This window comes from Procambarus clarkii, chromosome 70 (genome assembly GCF_040958095.1).
Source record: "Procambarus clarkii isolate CNS0578487 chromosome 70, FALCON_Pclarkii_2.0, whole genome shotgun sequence".
NCBI lineage: Eukaryota > Metazoa > Arthropoda > Malacostraca > Decapoda > Cambaridae > Procambarus > Procambarus clarkii.
This window is the reverse complement of record NC_091219.1, coordinates 26,911,023-26,926,393: the sequence shown is the minus strand read 5'-3', so window position 1 is coordinate 26,926,393 and position 15,371 is coordinate 26,911,023. Positions and strand designations below refer to the sequence as shown.

The 15,371-nt window shown below is 38.0% G+C and overlaps 1 protein-coding gene across 10 annotated transcripts in view; it reads right to left on the bottom strand.

The window, feature by feature from the left end:
• LOC123775250 (period circadian protein) overlaps positions 1 to 15,371 on the bottom strand; it is a 38,335-nt gene that overhangs the window by 22,913 nt on the left and 51 nt on the right. For all 10 annotated transcript variants that reach the window (XM_069311720.1, XM_069311723.1, XM_069311721.1 and 7 more), the window contains exons 1-12: positions 15,220 to 15,371; positions 9,900 to 10,005; positions 7,670 to 7,741; positions 7,052 to 7,233; positions 6,575 to 6,718; positions 5,301 to 5,386; positions 4,936 to 5,137; positions 4,571 to 4,786; positions 3,692 to 3,877; positions 2,223 to 2,377; positions 1,875 to 1,994; positions 1,321 to 1,524 (exon numbers count right to left, since the gene is read on the bottom strand). The exon at positions 15,220 to 15,371 is cut by the window's right edge and continues 51 nt beyond it. In XM_069311720.1, the coding sequence (XP_069167821.1) occupies positions 1,321 to 1,524; positions 1,875 to 1,994; positions 2,223 to 2,377; positions 3,692 to 3,877; positions 4,571 to 4,786; positions 4,936 to 5,137; positions 5,301 to 5,386; positions 6,575 to 6,718; positions 7,052 to 7,233; positions 7,670 to 7,741; positions 9,900 to 10,005; positions 15,220 to 15,241 (1,695 nt within the window). In that variant the 5' untranslated portion in view covers positions 15,242 to 15,371. The remainder of the gene's footprint in view (positions 1 to 1,320; positions 1,525 to 1,874; positions 1,995 to 2,222; positions 2,378 to 3,691; positions 3,878 to 4,570; positions 4,787 to 4,935; positions 5,138 to 5,300; positions 5,387 to 6,574; positions 6,719 to 7,051; positions 7,234 to 7,669; positions 7,742 to 9,899; positions 10,006 to 15,219) is intronic.

Sequence of the window (15,371 nt, the reverse complement as noted above, 5' to 3'; positions counted from 1 at the left end):
TGAAGCACGGAAGCTGGTAACATGTCCAGGTTACCAGCTCAACTTTATCAATAATAAAAACTTCAAAATGCAGTGCTATATGTCATAGTGCACAACTGAGGGTTCCGAAAGCAATCCCCGCAGTAGACCAGAAGCATTTGAGCATGTTTCCTTTCACCTGATACCTATACATAATGAAAGCAGTCTCTGTTAAAATTGTTAAGTGAAACTGCATCTCTCTGTGCGAGCACCGTTGGTCAGAAAGGGGGATTTATACTCCTATAATTGTGCTTGTGGTGGTGGGTGAAATGTCATTTGTGCCTAAATAATAACCTGTACATGCACTGCTTGTTGGGCTACTAGTACATGTACAGGTTATTATTAAATGAGACCGACCAACTGACTCCTGGGGAGAGGGAAAGTGGTATCAGGTTGACTGATGGATTGCAAGAATTCATGTATGAAATTAACTAATGGCATGGAGCAATTCATTAAATGGAGGTTCCGTGGTACAAATGATAAAACCTTGCTAACAGTATCCGAGAGAAATTAGATTTAATTACATTAACATTCTAATATTCTCACTCTCCATGAATTTGCCTCAAAAGTTGAATTAAAAATGTATTACTGCATTACTGAAGGAAATTATTTTTGTAGCTGAAATGTGGACTAACTATTGCAGCTAGAACGTAACAGTTTCTTTAAGCTCTACTTTACTTTGTTACTGTTCACTATTCACTGTATCACTGTTCACTATAGTCTAAGTATACTGAGGTAAGTATATGTAGACTTGTGCCTTGTGTAGGGCCTCGTGTAGGCACTCGTTTCTACGTGGGCTGGTGAGAGGTGATTTTTCGGACATCCGAAATATATATACAGTATATATATTTTTCTCAACTAAATATACTATAGTGAAATTTTCTAAAGATCATTCAACACTCAACAATGTTTCACCTAAGTCAAGGCTTTTTAAAAAAATGAAACCTTAACTCCTAAATCCTAGTTATTTACTATACAGTACTAAAGAATCATTAACACTAATCCCAAATTATCATATGATAATAAAATGCTAAATAAAATGATAAATTATGCATATACATCTTCCATGCATGGTCCTGAATGCATGATAGCTGATTCAAACAGCTAAGATTAAGGAAGAAACACAACTGATAGTAATACGCCGGCAAGATACTCAATACTGCGTGTAAATAGAAATTTTACACATACACATAGGAGATTGTTAGATAGTGAAGAGTTAATTAGAAGTAGGTGGATAATATACACATCTATTTCCATTCAAACTTTGGTGTGAAAAGAATGAGCAATATTTGTTAAACTTACTGTGCTTGGTTGATTAGGCATCACTACCACACTGAGAGGCTGCTGGCTGCTCAATTTCTGTGGTGCAGCATTTTTCTCGGCAGTATTATTCCCATTTTTTTCCATACTGTCTAATTCGTCTACAATGGAGCTCATCATGTGAGCCAGAGTTCTTCTCCGCATCTCTTGTGGTGCTTTGCTCGGGTCTTTGTATGTAGCAACTGGCTGTATGAAGAAAGACTGGAGCTATTATCTTCTAAAGTAAACAAAAAACTAAATACTAAAGTATAATAAATCTAATAATCTTTCTCAATATTTAGTGAATGAAGTCAATGCTGAGATAGAAAAGGGTACATATTAAACTTTATTTGTAAACCACAATTCAGGCAACAATTATTTACCAGAGAAAAGAAAACCAATAAAAGCTGAACTGTCTGCGATCTCCCATCAATAAAGCTTATCAACACAGAAGAACACCAAATTCACTTATAACCTTAGATAAGCAGTGCTAAGTTTAAAAACTATTCCTAAGAAGTAATAATATAAAAATATTTTTTATTCATACAGTATATTACCTTTGCTAATAATTCAATTATTTCTTTTTGTGCTTTCTGTGCCTCCTTCATGACTTCTTCTGGTAGTGGAGACTGAATCTTATCTCCTGGATCTAAAAATATTGCAATATCACTGGGACCCTGCAGAAGAGTGGAACAGTTGACATTTTAATGTAAATAAAAATAATACAAACCTTTCTGCATTATACTAAATAACTTTTAAACACAAATGAGAAATTTGCAAGTCAAAAACCCATCACTTCTAAAAATCAATGACAAATTTTATATATATGTGGTGGTAATACAAGAGCAATTACTAAACATATAAGCAAGTGGTCAAATTTGCATCCAAGGATGATATCTACTTACTTTCAACACCCTGTGCTGACCAATAATGGAGTCAATTCTTTTTGTCCATGGATTAACAAAGCAAAGCCATTCCGTTTGAAGAGTAACGTAGCTTCCATTGAAGGCTCGAAACCTATATGGTTTACTTCTATGGGGCTTTCCCTGTTGTTTCACCACTGAAATATTATGATACATTATAGTAATATCACAAAAGAGATGCTGCATTTTCAGGGCAATGCTACAGTGTGATCATATACTGGAGAAATTAAGGGACAGTAAGTATATCTTCTGTAAGGAAAAGCTTGCTAGAAGTATGTTTATAGTATACATGGCACAGTACATTATGAAAGGTGAAAGTAGAGTACAGTATTATTATAATACAGTACTGTATAGTGAAATTGCCCTTGGTTGAGCAGGATCAAGTATTTGCTGGGTCAAAATGCAGTGCTAAAACACTTAAACTTGTACTACACAAATTTAAAGCATTGAATGGAATGAAATCTTTTTCTGGTGGTACCACAAAGTCTAAACTCAACACATCAAGCCTCTGAGACCCAGCCATCACTTATTGAGATCTGGGACCATTATCTGACTCATTGACTGCTTGAAAGAAATTACGGTAGATGCCCCTAGGTTTTTAATGTTTTCACAAGTACACTGATCTCTTTCCCTTCCCATGGCTCATGTTAAGCTTAACCCTACTAATTTCTCTAGAATACTACCTACCAATTGGTTTACAACCATGTCCCCAATTACTGTTAGGTGAACAGAGACAAATAGTCAAAAACTGGTGCCCAGCCAATCCCCCTTTGCCAGGACTCAAACTTGGACAAAATCGTTAGCAAGGTATGGGGCGAGTGTGCTGTTACTACTCCACAGGGACTGTGTCTGTGCCTCATACTACAAAGATGTTAAAACAGCTTTAGCTTTACACAAATCAAGCAACTAGGTTTTACACAAAAAGTTATAAGCAAAAAGTTTGTGTAATTTAACCCTGTTAATTCTTATTTTAATTTTAGTTGAGAGTACTTTCATGGGAGAAAAAAAACAATCTTTTATCTAAAGGATTAATACTACTGTATCAAAAGATCATCAAATCTTTTTTGATGGTGATTTTTTGATGTTGCTGAATGAGCAACGGTTTCAAGATTAACAAGCCACAATGTAGGACTAAGAACAGAAGATGCTGTTTCATGGGTTATAAACCCATGAAACCGCCTACTCGCTGAAGCCGTAAATGCCAAAACTCTGTTAAACTTTAAAATCCAACTGGAAAAAGATCAAGGCAAATGGGGGGTTCCTTTAACAAGCCTCCAGATTACTGTCCTCGTTGAGGCCACTAGTGTTAGTGGTCTAACTAGTGTTCGACCATTAACTTAGGACCACTAACTAGTGTTAGTGCTCCTCAGGTAAATTCAGGTAAAATATTATTTATATTAAGGGTATGAGGTACTAAAGAAGATAAAATATTTAAACCCAAAAATACTTACTTTCTTCATAAACATACTTGAGAAGAGGCAAGTCTTGTGGATGATAGCAGTCAAAGACTGAATTGCCTGTCAGGTCTTGAGGCAGATGACCCAAATATGGAATGGCCTCAGGGTCATATTCAGAGAAGTTGCATGAAGCAGTGTGGCGAATGCTGAAGCAGCCCATTGCTGGTGTCTCCTCAGGTACTAGAATAATACAACAAATAATAAATTTTGCACAAAATAAAAACAGATCCACCCTAACGTAGCGATCCAAAGTTTCTTAAACCAATGCGGTGCAATCAGCCTTGCATCCCCTCCATTATAAGGGTGTGGGGAGGGGGGATTGCAGAAAAGGCTGGAGACCCATTTTCCCGTTGTAGGTAAAGACAAACTCAATTGATTTTTTAAAATCTACAACTTTTGACTATATTAAACTACTATTTTCTCCAGACTGATGTCTCCCCAACCCCCTGGGAAATTCAAAATGGAATAATGATAATGACAACCAAAGTTCTTAAAATCCTCAGACATACAATCTTGTCCCTCATCCCATCAAAATCTTTCACTGCACCAGATGTCGAGTGCAAGATAGTGTATACTATGACTTTTACAAGGTTCACGTACTGAAATGCCCAATATTTAAAAAAAAAAATCCTTAATTCTTAATTTACAAATACTGTTTTAATAATATCTGGAAAAATGTTATAAGAAATTTATCTGTGAAGGTTCATTAATCATTTAACAATCAACACTTCTTGCCTAACATTACTCATTTAGTTACAAATGTTAATAAAAGTATTACAGTTATACCAATTTTCTTTAAACTTGTGCAGGTTATAGTGCCTTGAGCATTGCCAGGGCCAACAAGTTCTCTCTCTGTCCTAGGCTTGGACTCACCGGTGTAAACACTTTCTACAGGGATAACTTCTGCCAGCAGAAGAGAGGAGTTGGGTCCATAAGTTGATGCAGTCTCATCTGTGCACGAAGCATCATGGAATTTCAATATCATCTTGCATGGCTTATAATGGGTGCGTTTGTTGCGTACTGCAAAACCTGAAGTCTTCAGACCATGATATACACGCATCCGACAGTAAAATGATGTACCATAATTATCTGAAAATAGATATAATCTTAATGATAGTAGAAACATTATAGTAATACAAAATTAGTACAACAAGAATATATAATATTTGCATGATATAATCAGTATAAAAGACAAATCATACTTTCTGAAAATACATTACAAGGTGTATAAAATTTACCATTAAGTGATTCAGATCTGAATGGCATATTTAATCCATGAATGATTTTGGATGATAAGTTAATTGAATCCTTAGGGTAGACAAAGTCAATGAATGACTGTCCAATGAGCATGTCTTTCGGGAAACCGAGGACATCAGTAATGGCCGGTGAAACCTGGAGTACTGTACCATCCTGAACACTGATGGCAACTGTAAAGCCACGCTGCAATAGAAAATGCCACTTTAGTTTAGAGAATATATATTATCCAATACCTTACTTTCCAATAACACTGAAATTTACACATTGTGTGTGGACCTATATTGATCTTGACAACTGTATATTCAGTATAGCACCAATAGATAAAAATGAAAACCAATACACTTACAGAACTTTTAAAGCTCTTTAGGAAGGCAGCCACATCATGGGTGTCCTGTGGTAGCTGCACAAGCTCTCGACTAGCAAAGGGAACACCTACAAAGAAAAGTGATTGCTTAATTTTGGGGGGATAATATGCTAATAACAACAGCACAAAATTTATATAAAAATACAAAATTTTCAGACAAAATTATAAGAACTGCACATAAAGATAAGGGAAGAAATATAATGAAAAAAAGAGATGAAAATAGTCATCACTGCTATATAGAATGAGGTACTGCCCTGGACTGGGTAAGGAAATACTGTACATAAGACAGACAACAGAGGCTAAAGTTGAGTGCAAAAGTCAAAAGTAGGAGACAGTGTCAAGTGGAATCTTGCAGGATTCTGTCTCTGCCCTCGAACTGCTTCCAGTCTGTGTAAATGACCTACCTGAGGACAAGATTTTTAATAATATTTGTTGACCTGTGAGTAGACACCTTCTAAACTGATGACTAAATAAAACACATGTAAGTGTATGGTTACATTACACTTCATCATTACTCTATTTTCTTTTATGGTGTGGGGAGGATATTTGCTCGGAGAAATTATGTGAGTAATAGTAAAAGGAAGCTATGTATTCACTAATATATAACTTACATTCTTGTAAAGCCACTAGCACGCATAGCGTTTCGGGCAGGTCCTTAATCCTAATTTTCCCTGGAATACGACCCGCCAAATCGTTATTAACCAGGTACACATTCACTGCTGGGTGAACAGAGCTAGGCTACAGTTAAGGATTGGCACTTAGTCAATCCTCCCTGGCCAGGATACAAGCCTGGCAAAATCGCCCGTGAAGCGTCAGGTGAGTGTTTTACCACTGTGCCACGGGACTGCTAAATCTTATTCAATCAGAAATTAATTACTGAAACTTGAACATAGATATGATCAACTATCAAAACCAATACAAAACAAAATATACATTTACTTAGTATTTAAACATAACAACATAAACATTTTAATTAGGCAAAAGTACATACATACATAGAAAACAAGCAGTGTGTTGGAATCATAAATAGGCAAATACATCATCAAAGGCCACTAATACACAGAGCATTTTGGGCATAATGTGGGGAAAAAATAAAAATAAAAAACTTAAAAACTAATTGAGATAAAAACAATAATGAATTAAAGTAGAAAAATATAAATAAAATGACAATTATTACACGATGGATGAACAAAAATTTGTAATAGAGCAACAGATAGTAATAATAAGTTTGAACAGCCGGTAAAAATTAAAGTTACCTTGTTCTGCAGACCGTTCCTTTATCTTTCTAATATAATTAAGAGCTTGAGTATACACTAGAGTTGGTTGGTCAGCCCTTTCTTCCCCATCATTACTGTGGCAGTTAAATGTTGACGTGCTTTCTTCAATACCTGTTGCAACACCTGAAGCAAGAAATCATTGGATAATACAGTACTTTTCATGACAGATTTTCAGATGAGCAAATACACATGTTTTATACTAAATTCAAGCTAAATTGGTCCGTTTTTAGTCAGAAATTATGAACTTTAGATGAATTTGAAGCATTAAACTAGCTTATAATATTTTACATGGCTTACTTGTACTGGACACCCCACAATAACACATTTAGTCACAATTCAATCATTTCTGTACTTCGAATTCTCCTCGCAATTCCCTCATTATTGATCCATGTAACCCATGAGCGATAAGTTGATTACTGTTCAAGTGAACTGAGCCTCAGCTTGGTGAAAACTTACTGCTGGCTGTCTCACTAGTCAGTCTGGGATCATGCTCTCCTGTTCTTGTCTTCTCCCTCTCCTTATCATTTTCTTCTTTGGTACACTTCTCTGTCTTCTCCTTAAGCAGCAATTTATCAGGCTTCTCTTTTGACTTTTTCCTTCTGTGGTCTTTGTGCTTGACTTCTTTCAATCTGTTTTCACTGGCATGAATACAAATGTAAGTCAACAATATTTCCAGGAATAAGGACAAGAGAGACTATAAGCACTAATACATAATCACTAGATGGATTTAAGAAATAATCAACTTAATGTGGTTTCGAGCCTTTTAAATCTACAACTAAGGTTTACTTAACTTCTGCACCAAATAGATGTAACAAGTAATCACCAAAAGCCCCACAATTGAAATTTTTGCCTAGGTTACTTTCCTTTCTAGTCATTACAAAATTTCAAGCTTTCTATCTTGGAAAATTGTCTAATAGCCAGATCACCTTCAATTACACCTCAAAAATGTTTGTTGAGGGAGCCACAAAACACAAATTGTAAATTAATACATGTGAATTACACTTTAACAGATAAAGTAGTCATGAATGAGAACAAATGAGGAATACCAATTACAGAAGAGAAGCAAACACTCACCTAAAGTCAGCATTATCGCCAAAGCCACTACTGTGACTGGATCCACTATTGAGGCTCTTGCTCCCACTGTAACTGTAAGAAGACAGAAAAGAAAATTACTAGACAGAAGGTGTTCACTCATACCTACACTTCAAATACAGTACAGAATAATGAAAGATAAGGAATACATTAATTGACAAATGAACTTTAAACATTATTTATGTTTAAAATCCATTTTTTTAAATTATTTTAGAAACAAATAATGTTTGGTAGGCCACACTGCTGACTAGGTGATCTATTAGCATAGTTTTGACATCCTGTTTTGGCTCTCACTGATTTTGCTATAAACAAACTGTTAAAAGGCCTAATACAATTAGTGAGAATGTGTGCTCTATTTCCCGAGAACATGAGGCAAGGAAATATCAATAGGAGGGAGGATTAGAATAAAAATTATATACTAATTCACAACAGCAAAAGAAGTAAAGGCTATAGTTAATTTAATCTGCCCAAAATGCAATGTGTGTTAGTGACTTTGCAAGAATGTAAGAACACCAATGTTATGTACTCTCATAAACCCAATGTACCGTCTTGTATATAAATAAATAAATAAGTAGAAAGTCTTAGCCTAGCTTTTACTTTGTATGTAGGTACAGAATCTGGAGGATGAACTGCAACATCCATATCAGAAAACAATATTATACTTCTTAATACAGGGATGTATGTACATATTAAGTCCCAGCCAGTTTGCCTTCAAGTCCCAAAGAGTACCAATGAAGTCATCATTAGTTTGCTCGATTTAATCTACACGGCTCTTGACAAAAATAAGCTCCAAATTAGTTTTTGATACTGTTAATCACAATAACCTACTTAAACTTCATAACTAAGGAATATGTACTCATCAATGAAATAACCTCTTCCACTCTACCATCTTCCACAGGAGTGCCACAAGGCAGTATATTAGGACCTACCTTATTTCTTATATACTGTTCATCAATGACTTGTCAAATGTCTCTTATCTTCATAAATCTATACTATTTGCTGATGATACTATCTACATCTTTTCAAACCCCCAACCCACACACTCTAAATAATATTGTAAATAATGAGTTAAGAAAGTCCACTCATGAATGTCAAGCAACAATCTTACACTAAACTTAGAAAGGACCTACAACATTTTATTTGGAAACAACTCATAGCACTAAATACTACTTCAGATACAAACTGCAAACATTGATAGTAAACATGAGAGAAAGTTCCTTGGCCTATACATAGATAAGATTGGTAAAGGTCAGCCTAAGTTAAGTACTGTACAGTACTTTAAACAAATATTAACCTTTATAGAGATTCTCCATGCAATTTTCATGTCAAGTGTAAATAAAATATTTGGTGTAATTCCCCTAGAGTTTTTAATCAAACAAGGGTATTAGCCGGCTACAAGGGGATAAAGGGAGTGATGGGGCAAAGAGTGGGGGAAGATGGGGAATGGATGAAAAGATAAAGTACTGTATATATAAAACATATATATATGAAAATGTCTGTCTATTCAAGGTTGGGGGCTAGACAGGATGAAGGGGGGGGGGGGGGAAGAGGGGAGGGGTAGGAAGATGGGGTTGGGAGGGGTGAAGAGGGAAAAGAGGGGGAGGGGTAGGATGATCGGGTTGGGAGGGGAAGAAGTGGGGGGAAAAGAGGGGAGGGGTAGGAAGACAGGGGTTAAGAGGGGAGAACGGGGAAATAGGGGCAATAGGAGGGAAGGGGGGAGAGGGAAGATATGAAAGAAAGGGGAAAAGTGGGGGGAGGGGAAGGGAAGAGGAAGGAAGAGTGGAGAGAAAGAAGAAGGGTGGAATGGCAGACAGAGAGGAAAAGACAGCTATCCTGGGCATACCAGTACCAGTATGTACCAGCAGTACCAGGTACTGAGAGGTGCCCCTCCTAATACAGCATACAGTAGTTGAATAACAGCAGAATATACATGTCAATGTGCAAATATGATGTAGAAATAAAGTAGGTAGATGCACATTAGTGTCATCGTGAATCCTGTACCTTACCTACCTAACATAGGATAAATTACATAATATACTGTACCCTGCTATACATATTACAAGCTATGTGTGTCAGTTGGTACAAGGGAAAACCCCTAAGACAGCAGATATGGAATAAGGTCAAATACACTAATTAAGAAGCCAGACAAAGTTGACTGCAATGGTCTCTCATTTATACAGTTCAATATTCACAACTTAAAGAGCATTATTACCTTTTCTGAGATGGGCCTTGGGAACTGGACTCCAAGGAACCATATGCTGACTCTTGTTGTCCTGGATTCTTAGCATCATCAATTGACTGTTCCTCCATGGTTACCCCTGTTAAACAAAATGGTTAGTATTAGATTCACTCTCAAAATATTACTCTATTCAGCTTGGTCTATACAGAATGCCTGAAAACAACTTTGTAACAACTGGGGAAATTGTTTTATTGATTAACACCCACACTATCCCCTTACACACACACACGTATATTACAACCACCCTCCCACACACACACACACACACGTATATTACAACCACCCTCCCACACACACACACACACGTATATTACAACCACCCTCCCACACACACACACACACACGTATATTACAACCACCCTCCCACACACACACACACGTATATTACAACCACCCTCCCACACACACACACACGTATATTACAACCACCCTCCCACACACACACACACACGTATATTACAACCACCCTCCCACACACACACACACGTATATTACAACCACCCTCCCACACACACACACACGTATATTACAACCACCCTCCCACACACACACACACGTATATTACAACCACCCTCCCACACACACAATCTAACCCCTTTCCCCCTCCTCACACACGCTAACTTCCCTTCCCTACACACACATACACATAAGGATAAACTGTTTAACATGGGTGGTACGTGAATAAGGGAACACAGGTGGAAACTGAGTACCCAAATGAACCACAGGGACGTTAGAAAGAACTTTTCAATGTCAGAGTAGTTAACACATGGAATTCATTAGGCAGTGATGTAGTGGAGGCTGACTCCATACATAGTTTCAAATGTAGATATGATAGAGCCCAATAGACTCAGGAACCTGTATACCAGACTGTTGAGAGGCGGGACCAAGGAGCCGAAGCTCAATCCCCCGCAGGAACAACTAGGTGAGTACACTAATCCCTCACACCCATGCACATTAACCTCTCCCGTCTGCCCTCTCGAATAATACTTCATATTTTGACATAAATTCCCTAAGGCCAAAAACTGATTTACTAAAATCAAAGCGACGTGCAAAATTGATGTGATGTCCCGTTTTCTATGCGTGAGTCCTTGATTTCGAGGACCAACGTTTCCGCAGCTCGGTCTCTGACCCAGGCCTCCTGTCAACCAGGCTGTTGGATGCGGCTGCTCACAGCCTGGTTGATCAGATATTCTTTAAAGATGTTTATCAAGTTTTCTCTTGAACCCTGTGAGGGGTCGGCCAGTTATGCCCCTTATGTGTAGTGGAAGCGTGTTGAACAGTCTGATGTTGGTAGAGTTCTCTCTCAGAGTGCCTGTTGCACCTCTGCCCTTCAACGGGGGTATTCTGCACATCCTGCCATGTCTTCTGATCTCATGTGGTGTTATTTCTGTGTGCAGGTTTGGGACCAGCCCCTCTACTATTTTCCACGTGTAAATTATTATGTATCTCTCCCGCCTGCACTCAAGACTGTCTAGAGAATACAGATTAAATATTTTAGTCAGTCCCAATAATTTGGATGTTATATTGAGTGGATTTTTGAAGAAAAGGTCTTCCCAAATAATTACACACAAATCCTTTACATTGCTTTTTCGTTCAATAGCATTTGACTGCGTTTTATGCATGGTTTCAGTTTTCATATTTTGTTTTTTTCCAATAGCGCAGAAGCTGGAACTTTATGATATACCATATTATTTGTTGTGGCCCATTGGAAGACCTGATTTACATCAGATTGGAGATTTGCTGTATTCTCTTATGTTGTCTACTCTCCTATAAATAAACAAATAAATTTTTATTCAGGTAAGGTACATACATACAAGGTAAGATAAAAAAGAACTCGGTTAACTCTTCAAATTCGGCCAATTTAGTACATCAGTTTCGTGATGTTCATTTTTTTTCTAAGTTTGCCCTGAAGGACGAGTATAATGGGCAGCGCCAGTCACCCTGTGAGAGAACGTGCGCTGTTGGAGGTCAAGCGGCAGAGGTCCGCCCGCAGCGTAGCAGACGACACGGCTTGGTGAGCTGCAGGATCATTGCATTGCTCAATCCAACACTACCACTGTATCTAGGTGGTAGTGTTGGAGGGAGTTATGCCAGTGGTGTTCCCGATACCACAAATATACCGAGATCGGTAATACAAGGTGAAGAGTGGCGACTGAAGAATGTTTTGAGCCGGGGCAGACGCATTCAAAACAAAGATGGCGGACGGGACAGGATCGTCAGTGGACGCAAATTCCAAAGACTTCAACAAGAAAGAGGAAGGAGGTTATCCTGGCAGGTTAGTGATCATTGAGGATTTGCTACAGGTTTGTGAAGGAAATTGTATTAGTTTATTACACGAAAATGAAGGTCTTGAGTAAATTTAATACTTTAACAGGACGTACAGTAGTTTAATAATCAATTGTCGGGGGACAGGCAGCCAGTATACACACATACATGTTAGGCTCGACGTTATATTAAGTTCAAGTTGAAGTATGTTTATTGAGACAAGAAAGAAATACATCTCAAAGGGATAAAGTAGCTTAGGTTATTTCTACCCCCTCGACGTTATATCGACAGCCCCCTCAAGGTCGAATTACTGAGCCTCTACATGATGCAACCCCCACAAGCTAACTAACTCTTTGGTACCTATTTAATGCTAGGTAAACTGGGACATTAGGTGATCGGACACACGCCCAACTATTTCTGCCTCGCCTGGGATTCAAACCCCAGTGAATCAAATAGCCAGTGTGACTGATAAGGTAAGGAATAGGAAGGACAAATCACAGAACTAGTGAAAGAATATGAGACATGGTAAATGAAGAAGAAGAATGACTTTAAAGAAGTTAATAGGAAAATAGACAAATCTGGAGTTGAACTTGGTGCAAATCTACTAGCCAACTAAACCAAAGAGTTAGGCAAGGATATGCCAAGAGAAGTCAGTAACTCAATTAGAGGAGGTTACTAAAGGATTGGAAAAGTGTAAAGAGGAAACTAAAGAAACATATGTACAAATTGTGAAAGAGAGAAACAAGCAAATTAGTATGGTTAGAATTTAAAAACAACTGAGCAGCAAGAGATAGACATTAGGCAAGAAATTAGGAAAGAGCTGGTTATCAGAAGTAAATTAGTACAAAACACTGCTGATAGAATTAAGTCCATAATTTTTGGGGGGCGTTTGGAAAGGGAGATACTATCTAGGGTGGACTGAGCAGCAGAGAGGAAAAAAGTCATCGAGAAAATAGTAGGTTTAGGAGAAGGTGTCATAACAAAGGAAAATGTAAGTGATTTTAGGAGGATAGGCAAATATGGAAAAGATAAGAATCGCCACTTAATGGTGAGATTTAATGGAGTGAAGCAAATGACAGAAGATGAGGATCGGAGTCATGGTCATACAGACCACGAGAATGAGAAAACAATGCTTCATCATTGCTGCTAATTACCGGGAAAGAAAAATATATCAGGCAGTACCTTGCCCCCTTGGGTAAAAGTGACCATGCCTTTTTGAAAATAAAATACAGTTGAAAAACTTGATTTCAGGAGAGGACACTATCGGGGAACATAGCAAGTACTTGAATGAATTTGATTGGAAAGACTTGTTGTTAAGGAAGTAAATCAAACCAAACAGGCCAAACAGAAGGTACCAGCTGGGAGAAGAAATCCTCGAGGAGTCAGGACGAGAAAAAGATCTAGGGGTTCATATCACACCAGACTTGTCCCATGAAGCCCACATCAAAAGGATAACATCAGCGGCGTATGCAAGGCTGGCGAACATAAGAACTGCCTTCAGAAACTTGTGTAAGGAATCATGCAGAATCTTGTATACCTTATATGTCAGACCAATACTGAATGTGCGGCTCCAGCATGTAGTCCACATCTAATCAAACACAAAACGAAGTTAGAAAAAGTTCAGAGGTATGCCACCAGACTAGTCCCCGAGCTGAAATAAATGAGCTATGAGGAAAGATTAATGGAACTGAACCTCATGACACTGGAAGACAGAAGAGTAAGGGAAGACATGATCACTACAAAATTCTCAAGGGAATTGACAGGGTAGATAAAGGTAAACTGTTTAGCATGGGTGGTACGCGAACAAGAGGACAGAGGTGGAAATTGAGTACCCAAATGAGCCACAGGGACGTTAAAAAGAACTTTTCCAGTGTTCTAGTAATTAACAGATTGAATGCATTAGTCAGTGATGTGGTGGAGACAGATTCCATAGTTTCAAATGTAAATATGATAGAGCCCAGTAGGCTCAGGAATCTGTACACCAGTTGATTGACAGTTGAGAAGCGGGACCAAAAATCCAGAGCTCAACCAACGCAAGCACAACTAGGTGAATACAAACCTACACACACTCAAACACACCACACACACACACTCTCAAATCCACACAAACTCTCCTACCCTACGCACTTAGCATTAAGTAACTATAGACATTGTATATAATTTGCTTATTTTCGTCTTATATTTACAGTAAATTCATATCTCATATAAACAATTCATTCAACTGAACCATCAGCGCCTTGAATCTTAGACCACACAAACAGCAGCCTGCAGCTCTACCTACTGAGCCATCAGAACCCACAATAAGAAAGGATTCCAGAGACACCTATCTGCTGCCCAGCTGGACAGGTAAGGGCCTAAAGTTCCAGTTGGACAGCAGATAGGTGTCCCAGGAATCCTTCCTTATTATGGGCGCTGGTGGCTCAGTAGGTAGAGCTGCAGACTGCTGCTTGTGTGGTCTGCGGCTCAAGGCAGACGAATTATTATTATTATTTACATTAACGTACTCTATAGTAAACAAGGTGAGATTTCATTTCTATTTTCACCGTAAACATTATCGTTGGACGTGTTTGGTCACGTCACAAAGTTCGGTTATCCTGTATCAGGAAAGTTTGGCGGTAAATAAAGGAAATATATACACTATTCACCCAGCGACTGTTAACATGTAACCTAAGTTAAAGGTGTTAAGTAATGCCTCGCTCCCTACATTATCCCTCTGTCGCTGTGGGCACCGGCAGGTCCGGGTTGTCGTGTCGTACGCCTCACAACCTCTCTCCTCCATTCATAATAATAATAATAACAATAATATTACAGGAACAATTGTGCATACAGACGCTACACAATATATATCATACATTATACAGAAATCTCAATAGAAATCACTTTATATCATACATGGCCACAAGTTTGGTTATATGCTGCATTTCGTAAACGAACCATCTAATGTAACACGTGATCTGATAAGCTAGTTACACGGTCATAATTTATAATGATATATATCATGTCATGATTTATCTCGAATATAACTTACCATGATTGTCAGACTCTGCCATATTCTATTGTAGAGCTTTACCTACTAATTCACAAAACACTGTTAATCTTTCATCTCTTATCACTGCACATTGGCTTATTATTTCCTTAATCACAAGCCGCTAATCCTTGTCATGTCAAGAGTCAAAAAGG